At 37.2% G+C, this 15,705-nt stretch overlaps 2 protein-coding genes across 3 annotated transcripts in view; both read right to left on the reverse strand.

The window, feature by feature from the left end:
* Positions 1-2,091: 2,091 nt before the first annotated feature.
* Positions 2,092-10,455, reverse strand: LOC125280015. Its single transcript, XM_048210315.1, has 4 exons — positions 9,987-10,455; positions 6,938-7,133; positions 6,589-6,682; positions 2,092-3,510 (listed from the first exon to the last, which is right to left on the reverse strand). The coding sequence occupies exons 1-4, from the start codon at positions 10,226-10,228 to the stop codon at positions 2,897-2,899; spliced, it is 1,146 nt and encodes a 381-aa protein (XP_048066272.1). The 5' UTR covers positions 10,229-10,455; the 3' UTR covers positions 2,092-2,896.
* A 2,552-nt stretch (positions 10,456-13,007) lies between these two features.
* Positions 13,008-15,705, reverse strand: part of pho (phoenix) — a 37,619-nt gene continuing 34,921 nt past the window's right edge. For both annotated transcript variants that reach the window (XM_048210313.1, XM_048210314.1), the window contains exon 5: positions 13,008-15,705. This exon is cut by the window's right edge and continues 2,965 nt beyond it. In XM_048210313.1, the coding sequence (XP_048066270.1) occupies positions 15,161-15,705 (545 nt within the window). In that variant the 3' untranslated portion in view covers positions 13,008-15,160.

Consider the following 15,705-nt stretch of genomic DNA (forward strand, 5'->3'; position numbering starts at 1 on the left):
ACTCTCCCTTTGACGACCCGAAGGCCGAGGACCAGTAGGGACCACCTGCTGTCCGACATCTGTGCCATCCGACCTCGCTACCGTCCAACGAGATCCGCACAGGGACCTCACTGGCCGAAAGGGGGATGTAGGGTCTGCACAGTCTCAAGGACGAGCAGGTCCCACCATAAACTGTGTTTAAGTCTCAATTCGCGGAAACTTTGGTTTGTAAATCTTACATTGATTCCGGACCGGCAGACACTAATGGATCACGAGACTCTTTTTTATGACTATTTCGATAAGTCCCAAACCTCTCCTCTGTGACTTCAAAGGAGATGCGAACACCACGGATCGGGTTTCGATTGACATACCATAAATTAACCATGGACAGGACAAAGGGATGCGGGAAACCGCCAAATTACAACGCGATCATTGGAGGACGTTATCAGGAAGGCGTTCTGGTCTGTTGTCTTTAAAATACCACAACACGCGTCTTTTCGATGCACAAGTTTTTCCTGCACAAGTTCCTGCCGTAGAGACGGACTCTCTTCTTTATCTTCCGGTCATCTTACTTCCAGTTAAGATCACCTCCTGAAGGACCAACCACCACACTGAGCGCTCCGAAACTCTAAGCTCCACAACAAACCTACATGCAAGTATTTGTTAAGATTTTAAATACTGGGTTTCCTTGCTGGCTCTTCAAGGTTGACTGTGTGAAATTGGCCATTCTTTGATCATCTCTCTTTCTGACTTTTACTTTCACTTTGTATGTATCTATGTCTACTTGTGTACATTTATCCGTATAACTTTTGTATTACCCGTTCCGTATATTAAACACGTCATATCCATGCTTTTGTTCACTTGCTCATTTAACAACAACCAAGTCACTTTAACGTTCTGATCCTAATATCCTTGCTTTACGTTTGGATGCTATCACAGAAATTTATCCTCGTGGCCTGAGTATAACATTTCTGTCGTAATAGTCTGTGGGTAGCTACCGGTTTGCTGGACGGACTGATAGCTTTCTACATAATTATTAAACTAGAACTGATCATATATGTGAGTGATTACAATTTGTTGTGATTAATTCACCATATATGGTTAATTCCCCCCTTGGGTTGGAATGCGCATATAATTATTCATAAAAAGTTATGAATTATTATATTCATATTCCACCCATAAATTGATTAATAACTGTACAATCGTCACAACAGTATGTATACCATATGTATACAAGAAGTATAAGTACTAGTAATAGTAGTAGTAGTATTAATAATCTGGTGGATTTTGTAAGCAAGTTACGTTGATTTGGTTAAGTAAGCAGGTTACTGGATTTAGATTTTTAAAATTTACTGTAAAGGAATACCATGCTTTATGTTTATTACATTTTGAGAAAATTATTACATTATGAACATTGTATTACAATAATAATGCAATACTTATTACATTATGTGCAGTTATTACATTATGAATTGCTACATACACCATAGAGTGGCAAATCATGAAAAGGAGAATCAGACAATGATGACCACAGACTGTTAAGCAGCTGTCTTCTATCAGGCGAGATTGAGCAAAAATTCCACTTGCAAAAAAAAAAAAAAAAAAAAGCAACAATTACTATCCTCAACTCTCAAACAATTAAAAAGTCTAATTAAAAGGAAAGGTAATGTGACACAGTGGTAAACATGCCTCTGACCCAACTTTTTTGGAGTGTTTTGCAGCTATCAAAATCAAAATTTGGTTATATATACAAAATAAATTTAAGTTGGTCAATGAAAACTTTGAAAATCTTTTAAAAAAATGGTGCTATATAGTACTAAAAGTGGTTCTTTGGCTTGTAATCATAGGGGAACCACTTTAAGTGCTGTATAGCACCAAATCTCGGTGCTTCAGTGGTTCTTCGGCGGTTCTTTGGGATGACTGAGGTGCTATATAACACCACTACTATATACAGAACCTGTTAAGCCCCTGTATGGTTCTTCAGCGGTTCTTCAGTGGTTCTTTGGGGTGGTTAAGGTGCTATATAGCACCACTGCCATACAAAGAACCTGTTAAGCCCCTTTAAAGGTTCTTTACGAGCCAAAGAACCACTGTTGGTGCTGTTTAGCAGCATTTTTGTTGAAGAAATAAAATGTGATATGGCACCTCTTATGGGTTCTACATAGCACCATTTGACAAAGGTGCTGTAAAGCACCTTTAAACATATGGTGCTACATAGCACCAAAAGTGGTTCCCCTTATTACGAGCCAAGAACCACTTTTAGTTTTAGAGTGTACTTTTGTCAGTTAAAGAGAATCAACAAATCACAGATTATTGATTTTAATACATTTTAAAAAATATCCCAACTTTTCTGGATTTGGGGTTGTATTACTTAATAATGAGCTAATAGTCATGTGCTTCAACAAGTAAAGTCATAACATAATGCTATCTTTGCAAATGATTAGCTAATGATTAATTAAAGCAGACAACTGAAAGCTGAAATTCATGGCTTTGACCCATTGTGTAAATGAACACATTAATTTACGCTACTAGTTGATATTATATGTTGTTAATGAATTATTAAAAGATGACACATTTAATTAATAGCAATTCATATATTAATTTATTAATCAGATACTCTTTATTAGTGTTACAAAACCCTGGTGTATAAAGCACATGACGAGGACATATAATCAAAACAAGTCTTTTACTAGGAAATCCAAATGGAAAGATCAGGAACATACAGGAACACACACCAAAGTATACATGAACGATACCGGACAACACATGACTGGAAAGGGCTTATATACATGGGATAACAAGGTGGGTGATAAGACACAGCTGGATGTGATGATGAGTTGATCAGTTACCATGGTGAATGACTAGTGGCGGGAAATGGAACAACAACAAGTCCAAAACAGAGTGTGCATGTAACATATCACCCCCTCCCAGAAAGAGAGTGGAAGATGAAGATGGGATGCTGAAGATTGAGTTGGAGGCGGCTCAGGAGGCGGACGGCTAACTGGGAGGAGGCGAAGTGCAGGAGTCCAGGGAGGTGCAGGAGATGGAGTCCAGGGAGGTGTAGATGGTGGTGAAATCCAGTGAGTAGCCTTGAGCAGGGGAGTCCAGGTGATGCTCCAGGCCACATCCAGGACAGCGACCCACGGCGGCGTTGCTGGAGCCGAGGTGGTGAAACTCTCCAAACAACCTTGGGGAGGCGTGGAAGCAGCGCAGCCGATGGAGGTAGAGCTTTGGGCGAAGACAGAGAGCCGAAGGAACAGAGTGATGCTGATGGTCTCGGAGTCTGCGACGGAGTCACAGCAACGGCCCCCCGAGGCAGCAGCAGGGTACCGGAGGGCTGAGGTGGAGCTGGAACGACTGAGGGCCGAGGCGGAGTCTGAGGGAAGGCGGAGCCAATTGGAGCCGTAGGGGTGGAGGGTCGGAGAAACTCGAACGACCCGTAAGTCCATGGCGATGTGATGGCGATGTCTGACCCAGGCGGAGTCGAGGGTCCAAGGGAGTCCAATGGAGCCGAACGCTCGATGGTCTCTGCTGTAGACAAGGGTGGAAAGAGCAGCGGCGGAGGAGTCAGGACGATGAGCCGAGGTGTTATGACCAAGGTTATAATCGTTAACGAAAACGAACGAAAAAACGAAAACTAGGTGGGAAAAAACATTGTCGTTAACTGAAATAAAATAAAAACGAGGCATTACAAAAAAACGATAACTAACTAAAACTGTAATGAGTGTTTGGCAAAACTAACTAAAATAAAATAAAATTATAGATTAAATGTCCTTAGTTTTCGTCTTTATCAATGTCTTTCATAGAGCAAATATTGTTCAGCTGCATTTCCTTTCCCTGCGTCTCTCACATACACGCGCGCGCGCGCGCACACACACACAGCCCCTCCCCTCCGTGCACACCGCGTCTCCATGGGAACGAGCGTTCGACTTTGAAAGCAAGTTCGCCAAAGGTTGGTATCTCGTGAACACCTTTACACAAACACACATTAAAAAGTGGTATAAAAATATTTTTAATTCTGAATATAACTTTGTCAGCGTGTTAATGTCGACCCGAGAAGCGATTGCTACTGCAGCAAGTTAACTAGTCGCAAGTTTGAGGTAAAATGCACTTGGGTTGTCGATGTCAAAACACTAAGTTATATAAGCTGTGATTCAAATATTAAATAATATAATTTGTTTACTCTTACACTGAATGTTTGCTGCTTCAATCCAAATGTGTTTGCATAGTTCACCCAAAATGAAAATTAATGTGAGAAAAAAATCAAGTTTACAGAGTTTTAGTGTCACTGAAGGTAAACCTGCGTTGCTCATGGAGGTTAACGTTACCTCCCTTAACGTGCTGTTGCTGAATGGCAAGGATTGCACTTTGGACTATTGTACCTTTTGTATGTTTTCATTTTTTTTTTAACTGTATTTTATTTTTTATAACGAACAAGCTGCGATGTCACATTTCCGCTGCTTTGTTGTGTGTGCGTGAGGCGCGGGCGCGATCAAACGGCTGTCTTTGCAGTGGATTTGCCTCATCGTCATGGCAACGGTTCGTAGTCAGGTCAGATTACGTCAGAGTTGGTTGCCGTTTGTAACATGTTCAGTCCGGTGAAAACCGACCCAGACCAACGCCAACATTGGTATCACACCGATCCAACAAACTCCAACAGACGAGTTTGTTGGCGTTTGTCGGTGCGGTGTGAATTGGCCTTTACACTGAATGTTTGCTGCTTCAATCCAGACGAGTAGGCTATTGTAAATTTAGTATAGGGTGTGAAAATTGTACAGCTGTGGTATTTGTATAGGGTGTGAATTCTGTATAGAAGATGTGTAGATTTTTGGTAGATTTTTTTTGGCAATTTTGTGAAGGTGTCACACACACTAAAAAAATTGAAAAGCTGTATTTAAAGTTTTTTTTTAATTATTATTTGTTATTTGTAATGTTCTTTTCTCAGATTGAGCTACCTGACAATCTGACAGAAATGTCTTGTTGTGGCTCAAAAATGGGTTGAATACATGCGGTTCATGTATGTCTTCTTTAGTCTGTTTTTTACTGGCACACCTCACTTACACATTTTGCACTTACTGCGGAGTGTTGAGACTGTACATATTTGTGCCCATATGTACATTTTATGTACTGGTTTTATTTTTGAATGAATATTTTCTAAAATGATATGATGTTTGTTGAGTTATTATTACACAATACTTTTTTTGACCTTTTTGAATCTTGCCCCTGACAAATAACCCAAATTACAAAACAAGACTAAAACTAACACTAAAACTAATAAAAACTAAACTAAAACTAAGCATTTTCAAAAAATAAAAACTAAACTAAACTAGCAAACCCACTTTAAAAACTAATTAAAACTAAACTGAATTTGAAAACAAAAAGTCAAAACGAAATAAAAATAAAAACTAATGAAAAATGCAAAACTATAATAACCTTGGTTATGACATGATCTGAGGCCGGACTCACAGTGTGCGGCAATGTTACGCTCAGTCGTTCCGCTGAAAATTCGGCACAACACCGGCATACAGGAAGTTGCAAAGGCTGCTGTCCGGGAAATGTGTAGCTGGTGCTAGGAACAAAAAATCGTCTAAATGTGCCTCGAGGGAATGCGGGTGTGTACATCGTGACGGGAACAAAAAGTGAAACACGAAAAACACTGACACGGAAAACAACAAACAGAAAACACGCCACAATCTGTCAAACTGTATAGGTCTGGTATTCTGTTACAATACCCTGGTGTATAAAGCACACAATGAGGAGATATAATCAAAACAAGTCTTTTACTAGGAAATCCAAATGGAAAGATCAGGAACATACAGGAACACACACCAAAGTATACATGAACGATACCGGACAACACATGACTGGAAACACAGGGCTTATATACATGGGATAACAAGGTGGGTGATAAGACACAGCTGGATATGATGATGAGGTGATCAGTTACCATGGTGAATGACTAGTGGTGGGAAATGGAACAATAACAAGTCCAAAACAGAGTGCACATGTAACAATTAGTTGCTGATGCAGCAATCATTAATGAATGGTTTAGTTCTCCATGAGTCATACATTAACTCATGTTTATCTGTGCATTAGTTAAGCCTGAATTAATGCATATTAGTGCACCCGTATTGTAAAGTATTACCAATACATGTACGACACCACTGAGCAGCATTAAACAGTCTGTGTAAATAAACATGCCATATCAGATGTAGCTTCTGTTTCATCTTTGCAGCGTTATTGATTAAACTGAAGTACTGTATTTGATAGATACATTTAATAAGATAAATTTAAAAATGTACCTTACCACTGTAAAAATGCCCCTGGAAATCAATTCCAGGGACCAAATTTTGCACCTAAATGGAAAAAAATTATTTCTGACCCTGCTATGTAGGGCTATTGAGTATGATATTAATTCATGGGAAAAGGTGTCTCATCAAACAACACAGGATGAGCTCTAGAGGTCTACAGATTTATCTGTGGAGCTCTGAATGCTTTCATTAAAACCAGACTTATCCCTGGTTATCCCACTTCTTAGTGGCTGGTTGAATTTGAGAGTTAATATTAAACAGATTTGGGCTGCTGAATATCCCAGAACTTTGTACTCACCAATTGGGTGTTTGGCCACAGAACGTGTGGTTGAATACTTCAGCTGTGGGTGTTCGTTTAACAGTACTGAACAGGTGTGGGGGGCCATAGCTTTCTGTAAGGGGGAAAGAGCACAGGTGTCTGTGTAAAGATGGCTTTTGATTTGCTTAAGCCCTTATTTTATGACATTAAGCAAAATCTATTTTGGTAAAGAATTTAATGCTCAGTATATGATACATGCAACATTTTTTTTTGCTTTAAAGTTTAGGGTAGTTTAATATTTAAATGTTTTTGAAAGTAGTCACTTATTCTCACCAAGGCTGCATTTATTTAATAACATTGCACAGTATAATTGGATCTAGTTTCTTACTTTGATATAATGTACCATCTGAAGGTTGAACAGGTCTGTTGAGCTTTCCAGAATGAGGGTGGAGCCCATGTTTGAGGTTGTGTTGTGAAGGTCAAAGATGACATCATATGCATCCGAGCTTCCTTTGGGTCCGAACATCTGATTGATTTCCTTGGCCCTCCGGACTTCATATGGAAGCCCTTCAACATCTGGAGCACTGTAGATGGAAAGCACCTTATCAATATTAATTACAAACAATGCATATAATTGCAAACAATGCATTAACTTAATTCAGCACTTGTACCAGTAAAATATAAGATGCTTAGATGTTCAAATCTACTTAGGACCTTGAAACCTTTATACTAAAGGGAAATAGCATACAGAAAACTGGGTACTGGTGTTAACATCTCTTGGATAGCAGTTAGGTGCAGATGTATCATTAACACTTTCAACAGATAAGTGAATGACAAAAGGATCAGCTATTACATAAATATAAACTAATTTACCTATTTTAAAAAAATCTAAACTAGAGACTCTTTTATGACTTAGATTAATGTTTTATTTACTGCTCCAACTGCTGAGTTAGAAAAAAAAGGTTCCAGAAATATTTTCATTCCACAACAGCACCAAATGTATACACTTTGTTGCTACTAGGAATAAAATAAACTGCAGAGATGCATACAAAACAAGAGAGGACAGAAAAATAATGTACAGAGAATTTCATCAAGCTTTCCAGCTGGTCAAAATTAAAATAAATAAATAAATAAATAAAAACAATCAGCATGTGAACATCTGTTGTGTATGTTTTGCAGCCCCCCACAGTACATTGTTAGTGTTTCCTGGTTGATAGTATCTCAGTTAGCAGGCTCAATTGTATTTAAATTTCAACCAAGGCATGTCAGTTTACAAAAGTACTTGTTTTAAATGTACTTAAGTATTAATAGTAAAATGTACCGACTGATGAATGTTTATTTATTTAGCAAATTTTATATACTCCATCTTACTGTTCAAAATATGTGGGAGGTAGGGATTTTAACATACTAGACACACAGAGTTTAAATAGGTTACAGCTCAGTCTGACGTCATTATGAATTATTGTGAATTGTACCAGCACTAGTCAATACGGAAGATTATGCAGACACTTATGTATCGATCTGAAATAAGAAGATCGATAATAAGATTTTATTAACAAAACTTGTCATACACTAATAATTACTTATAATTCAAGTGCGCAAACAATTGAAAATAACAAAATATACCATATAATGTATAAATATGAGGAAAACCAAAATGTGTGTAAATGTGCTAAATATAAACATACAAAACAAAAACAGATGTCTCAGAGCCTATAAGGCAGTGTGTTAAAACAACATACTAGTTTCATATTTTTTGAAACTGTTACGGTAGCAAGGAAGATGCATGGGCATTAATTTGTGCTATTTTAAAGTTATGTTTAGATTTTACCTAAAACATACTCTGTTCAGTCGGTAATACACAAATGTGGACATTTCAAGCATTACAGTGGGCTTAAACAGCTCATCCCAGGGTTTTTACAGGTTTCATGAAGGTAAATTTAAGACGTTACATCAAATTTAAGACCTTTCTAAGACCATGTTGAAGGGAAAACAATGTCAATAAATGTCTAGGGAGAAACACAATGAGTTTTATTAGCAACAGATCAGAGTTCGAAAATACAACTTCAAACAGATATGCATTACTTTTTAATTTATTTTACAAAAAAAAAAAAAAAAAAAGAGTTAGCTTGAAGGCCTCTGCTTTCAACCACTAGAATATGGAAATATCTTTTACTGTACCTTCTGATCAAAATGCAAAAAACATGTGTTCTTCCTCAGGATTTTTGTCTCGTTTCCCATTGCAAATGTCTAAAGATTCTTAAATCAAGATGCATTGACTGGAGATACAAAATGAGATAAAATATGAAGTCACATGCACATTGTGAAATTTATCAAAACTGAAGCTGGAGAGTTTATGCTTAAAACAAACAAATATGTATCTGCCAATAGGCTCAGAAAAATCAACTTAATTCAAAGGGAAGTTTTCATAACACATTGACAGATATTTGCAAACTCACTTAATTTTGTTCAGTTTTTAATTTCATTTTACATTTGCATCTCAAGTAAATGTATCTTAATTTACAGAATTTCTCAACAGCTTTGGCTGAGTTCTCGAATAAGATTTGTTGAGTGTAAGTACAATTGTCTAGTTTGCACAATAACTAAAGCAAGTTGATGGCTTGTTGATCAAAACTTGAAAAAATTTTCACTTTTTTTTATTATTATTCTCTTAAATCCCTTTTAATACTTTCATTATTTAATTTATTTTAAATAAAAGATTTAAAAGAAATCAAATCATTAATTTAATTTAAATATTGAATTAAAACCACCCCAATGTTCAAGACATTTCATTGCTTCATTGTAATTTAAAGTATTAATGTGTGTAATTGTAAAACACTGTAAAATGTCACGTTTATGAAGTTAAATTTAAATTCAATAAACACTTATTTAAAATAATTCAAGCTCCTCAAAAGTCGCGCCGTTGTCATGGAAATCAGCATTTGATACATGTTGTCTATGATGCAATATTAAAGGCTCTTTATGACCCAGATCACGCTTCACTCACGTTTCTCAACAGTCATGACATGAGCGGCTCAGATCAGCTGACTGCTCGCTCCATTGATACTTTATCACGCGAGTCAGTAATGTTGTGTCATGTAAACCAACCTTTTACACAGAATGCGTTTAAAAACAACCAGACTGAGCTCAATGCGCTGGAACAGAACGCAAAGCTCAGTGTTTTTACTTAAAAATATAGCGTGAGACGAAAAAAATAGACGCGCAACACAGCGGCCAAAAACGTCGAGCTGACGCATGCATGGTAACAATAAACACATAAACGCAAGAATGTACATCGAACACACACGAGCCTAAAAGTTTTGGGACAGTTTAAAGTCCATTGTTCTTACAACACAAGACTGTTCTCCGTTTTATGAACGTGCTATTCATATACGCACCGGACTTGTACAGAAAATAACGTATCGCACGATATTTACCTGAGGTTCTCGGGCGTAAAGGCTCTGTTCAAATCCGTGTTGATGTACCTAGTACATTTCTCCACTGCTCTAGGGTTGCTTATGAACGGCTTGGTCACCAGTCTGTTTCTTTCTATCTCGGCTGCATTCTCTATCCACATATTTACCAGCATAATGCCGGACATCTCATTTCCATGTGTGCCTCCAAAAATAGCCACTCGTTTGGCTTCTTCTAAACAAGAAATATTAGCACGCGCACTCATAGCTAGAGCTTCACGGACGTGCGCGGTTCACGAAAGACGAGAGCGCAAAGTTTCCACACAACTGCTGTTTCCTCTAGTCGCCGGTGCGATGTGACTGCTGTTTATATAATGGTTATTTGAAGGGTAAGCCTAAACCCCAAGCACAAGTGCGTCCGTGTGTCATCTACGTTAAGCGAGCATTTCAACACATTCGCAAGTTTCAACACGAGCAGGTGTCCTATGCACATATGCAAAGTAAATATAGTAGGTCAACTGAAAAGAAAAGTCTACGACGCTTTCAGAGAACAGTGTTTATTTATTTGCTAATCAAATTAAAGTACATTAAAAAGATTTAAGATATGCCTATTTTAGCAAAAGCTCTCTATAATGAGAATCAGATGTATTAAAATTTCTCCCAAATATTTTTTCCTCTCATCTGAATCTGATTAAGTATGGTTCCTTGCCACTATCACCTCTGGCTTGCTTGGTTGGGGACACAATACTATTCAGCAATATAATTGACTTGAATGACTTGAGAACTGAAGTTGTATGATGTCATCACTGTTTTCTGCAGAGCTGTTTTATAGCTGAACTGAACTAATTTCATTTCAAAGTTTGAAGTTTAAAGTTTTAAAGCTGTCCTTTGAAAAGTTTGAAAGTTTTGAAGGCAGCACAGTCTATCAGAAAACATTTGTAGGGTACTTGGGATGGTTGCTAAGGGGTGTTTTTAGGTTGTTGTCATGCGGTTGCTAGGGTACTTAGGGTGGTTGCTAGGGTGTTGCTTAGGTACTCTGAGTGTTTGTTAAGGTGTTATGTGGTTTTCAAGGTGTTATGTGGTTGTTAGGGTGTTGCTATGTGGTTGCTAAGGTGTTGCAAGAGGAGTATTAGCAGAACGCAGAGACGGTGATGGAGTATATGGACTAATGAGATCACAAAGATGCGCTGGTGCCGTCACAACTTATGTAATATTTTTTATGTTAAAGTGTTCACCCAAAAATGAAATTTCGGCCATCAAGTACTCACCCTCATGTCATCCCAAACCCGTAAGACCTTTGTTTGTCTTTGGAACACAAATTAGGATATTTTTGATGAAATCTGAGGGTATCTGATCCACACATAGGCAGCAACTACACTGCACCTTTTGAGGTCCAGAAATGTACTAAAGACATTGTTAAAACCATTGACGTAACTACAGTGGTTCAACCTTAATATTATGAAGAGGCGAGAATACTTTTTGTGTAAAAAAATAAAAAATAACGACTTTATTCAACAAATTCATCTGTCCCCCGTCATACAGCTAGCTATTTTTGTTGCAGAGCTTCAGTGTTCACATCTGAACGCGGGCTCACGCATACGTCGTGCTGTTCATGTGACCGGAGCCGTCAAATACTGAGCCGTCCTTTATCATCAGCATAGCAGTAATACCCAAGGCCATACTTCCTAATAATCTACCCACGTGGAGGCATATATGCTAAATGGAGTTGGGCCCAACTAGGGATGGGTATCGTTAAGGATTTAACGGTATTACTACTCTTACCGATACTGCTTATCGATCCGGTACTTTAACGGTATTCTTATCGGTACTTTTTGTTATATATATATATATATATATATATATATATATATATATAGAGAGAGAGAGAGAGAGAGAGAGAGAGAGCTGAATTAACTTTGCTTTATATTATATAGTGTCTGGCATTTTTGGTGTTTTATATAAGATACAGTAAGAACATGAACAAAGAAACAAACTGCCAAATACAATAAAACAAAGACACAAATGAAATAAAGTGCTTTTATTTGTCATTGTGTTCATGTAAGTAATATAGGCCTAGCCTATAAAAGAAATCTAAGTAACCAAATGTAAAGTAACACTGCATGGTTTTCACAGTATAAATTAATAGATTAACTCTTATTAAAGCTAACTATATTCAGAAGAAGTGCTGTGAGTGATTTTCTCTTTGCATTTTGTTGTTTGATTAACACTGATGGCATAATTGTCAGAAGGTGACTGCTGTCACTTTAAGACAATATATTAACACACATCGGATTTTCTCCCAGCTGTTCATGTACACTTCCGATATAAACTGCATTTATGTAGCTAAACACACTCCAATCCGGTCATTTTAACATACTATTGTGTGTATTTGATCTTTTGGACGTGCACCTGAAGCCCAACGTGTAATTTGTTTGTCTATTTGCGATCCGTTTTGAAGCGCGCGCCGCAATTCAGCCTGAGGAACAGCGTCTCTTGCGCGGATTATTGTGCTTTCAACGTTTTAAACGTTGATAATAATTTTCAAACATTTACTGCAATTTAGCAACAGTAAAGACTGCATTTTACAACAATCACCGACTGTGCTGATTCTTACCTTAAGTTTGAGTTTAGGGAGGAACGAACGCGCGCAGCTGTGAAGAGAATGAAGATGTGCCAGACGAAACGTGTGCCAGTTTTTAATAGTTTTACCTCAGATATCTTCTTTCTGATGATCCTTGAAAGCCAACATCAAAATCAAAAATAAAATTAGCTTAATATCAAAGCACAGGCCTAAAGTGTATGCAGACGTTTAGTTTTTTAGTTCTCTCCTCAATCGTCACCATTAGGCTAAACAGGGCTTTCATGTGAGCGGCTGCGCGCGCTGTAGCTTCTCTGCGTGAGCGCGATCTCTCTTCTTGCGAAAGCAAAAATGCATCATAGACAAATGTCCTAATATTATTGCATATAGAAACAGCTGGCGACTCTGGCGAGATAGAATCTGCAAGATAATGTCTATATAGCAATAATAAATGCACGTGTATTTTCTTCATAATTTCTCCAGTACCGATAGCAGAACCGTTAACGTCAGAGCTTATCGATACACCGGTCTTTCAAAATTTAGCCCCGGGGTCAATTTAATACCGGGTTTCGGTACCCATCCCTAGGCCCAACACTGAATCCTGAGGAACTCCCTGTCAAGCTGGCACAGCATCAGATTCATGATTTCACAGACTAATAAACTGGGCACGATAAGTTAAGTAAGATCTAAACCAAACGAATAGCCCAGAAAGGCTGCACAGCTGGCTGGGCTTATCCAAGATCACAGAATGGTATTTGGTTTCAAAGGTCGCACTGAGGTCTAACAAGACCAAGATACTGCACACACCAGTATCAGCTGCAGTAAGGAGATTGTTTATGACCCTCACCAAGGCTGTCTCAGTACTAATGCTGCGTGTTTGGGTGCAGTACTAAACTTTTCCACTAGATTCCATCCAGACTCCATTGATGACCACATAAGGACTCTTGTATCTAAATCTATTTACAATCAATCTACATTTTGACAATATTATTTTAGGTTTAGACTGAGATATTTTTGTATATAATGGCAGTTAATGGGGTTACGGACTGGTGTAATGGCAGCTAATTTTAATTCTGGATTCAGTGATGAATTCACAATTAGAGTAATATGAGGACTGATTGATGAAAGACAGTTCTTAACAGAAAAGGGGAGTGGATCTAAAATAGTCATTCATGGAATTAACTGCGCTTACAATAAAGTGAATGCCAACCATTTCAAAATTCAACAAGACTCAGTCATGTTATAAAAAATATAAAACCAGTCAGTGTTGTTGTACTGACTGCAAGTAATCACAGTAGTGCTGAAATTCATGACAGTAGCACAATTTTGTGTGTCTTTTATACATCATAAACTTGAACAAATTAGGTAAAAATAAACAGAACAACAGCTGCACTACTGCAACACACATTCATGTCATTCCTTTCGTATTCTTCAAAAAGCTTACGCTATTCTACTTACGGGAAAAATGGAACTGGCGCTGTGTTTGTTCCGTAAGTTGAATAGGGAAGGCGTAGGACATACAGCGTAAGCTTTTTGAAGAATACGAAAGTGTGACTGAAGAAAAAATGTCACCTACATCTTGGATGCACTGGGGGTAAGCAGATAAACATCAAATTTTCATTTTTGGGTGAACTATCCCTTTAACATTTAACAGTTAACATGAAACAATGTCATATTTTAAATCATCACATAAAAATATCACCACTCAAAGATTTTGCAATGTAGACAATTTTGAAAAAAATAAATAACTGGATGAAAAATAAATTGGATCAGGTCAGTAAAGATGTGTTTATCACATCTGGAAACCCATTACATTTTATTTCTCTGTACATTACCATTATGGACACTATATGCTTACTCTGCTACAAAGTAGTAAGATCACAATTATACTGACCAAATGTATTGATTCTTTATAAAAATACTGATTCTGATGATAAAATGGATACCGTGTTCTAGATGACACTGTATAATATGGCTGCGCAATGAATGAATAAATTGAATGAATTTATTTTTTCTTATTTAAAAGATCCCCAGATCATTGATCATATACATTCCTACAAAACAAAGGGAAAAACAATAATGTACTGGTGTATGTATGTTATTTCAGGAAATATGTTTTGTAAAACAACAAACTACCAATATACTTTTTTGTATTATTTTATCTTGCTTTAAATGAAATCAAGCTGAGCATCACAATTATTTAAAAATAAATTAAATAAAAATTTGTCCTGAATAGAAAATTACACCAATACTTTTGGCTAATCTTCTCTTGAATGTCAGAGAGGTTAAGATTGCCTTGTTTTTCTTCTGAAGGTCTAAAGGTCTGAGGTCTAAAACCACAACATATCAACCTCTGCGTAATTATTTTCTATCATTTTCCTTCTCCTGTGTTCTTCCTTAGAGCTAATACACCATCATTATGAATGAAACTCAGTGCTTTCATCTTTTCGTATGTTGTTTGTGCAACAACACATCAGTCTGAGATGCAGATGATTCTCTTGATCCCTCCTTTAGGTTATTCTCTTGATCTTTGGAATCATCTCAGGTGGTTTTGACATCGAACTCTGAGGCCTTTCAAACTGCACTGTATGATAAGAACATTCCAAAGTCCATTCACCGCCTACATTTGTGATGCAATCAGAATTTTTTTTTTCTTCCTCTTCCTCTCAGGTGTTATAGTTTCTTGCATTTGTGCAGCAGAAGAGTTAAAGTCAGAATTGTAATTAATAGAAAAACTTGACCGTTTCCGTTTATTTTTGTGTTTAGTGTCATTTAATTTAGCTTCTGTATTACTTTCCAAATGTTCAACATCATTTGGACTTTCTTCAACAGTCTGTTGAGTATTTGATCTATGAGTTACATTATCAAACTGAGACACCAAACTCACATCAAAAGCAAAATCAACAGATTCATACTGACACTCTTCACTGCCATTCTTATTTTTCTTCTTCTTCTTCACAGATTTTAATCTAGTTACATTAGGTGAGGGACATTGTTCAGTTTGCTCTGATGTCTGTAAATGCTCAAGGTGATCAGTCTCAATGGCTTCAAAAGTTTCAATTGACAGGCTATCTGTAGTACCATTCTCCTCTATGTATGTTGTATTTTTCCTCTCTTTGTCTTTTCTCTTCTTTTTTATTCTTTTAAGTGTCAGCTCAGTAGTTT

Source organism: Megalobrama amblycephala, linkage group LG12 (assembly GCF_018812025.1).
Source record: "Megalobrama amblycephala isolate DHTTF-2021 linkage group LG12, ASM1881202v1, whole genome shotgun sequence".
In the NCBI taxonomy this organism is placed as follows: Eukaryota; Metazoa; Chordata; class Actinopteri; order Cypriniformes; family Xenocyprididae; genus Megalobrama; species Megalobrama amblycephala.

What these genes read in the sequence shown, in the direction of transcription:
- LOC125280015 (XM_048210315.1), bottom strand. Translation starts at nt 10,228, where the DNA reads ATGAGTGCGCGTGCTAATATTTCTTGTTTAGAAGAAGCCAAACGAGTG. An exon ending in AGATGGTACATTATATCAAA is followed by an intron (nt 6,683 to 6,937) that starts GTAAGAAACTAG and finishes TCCCCCTTACAG; the next exon opens with AAAGCTATGGCCCCCCACAC. An exon ending in TGTGGCCAAACACCCAATTG is followed by an intron (nt 3,511 to 6,588) that starts GTGAGTACAAAG and finishes CCTTGTCTACAG; the next exon opens with CAGAGACCATCGAGCGTTCG.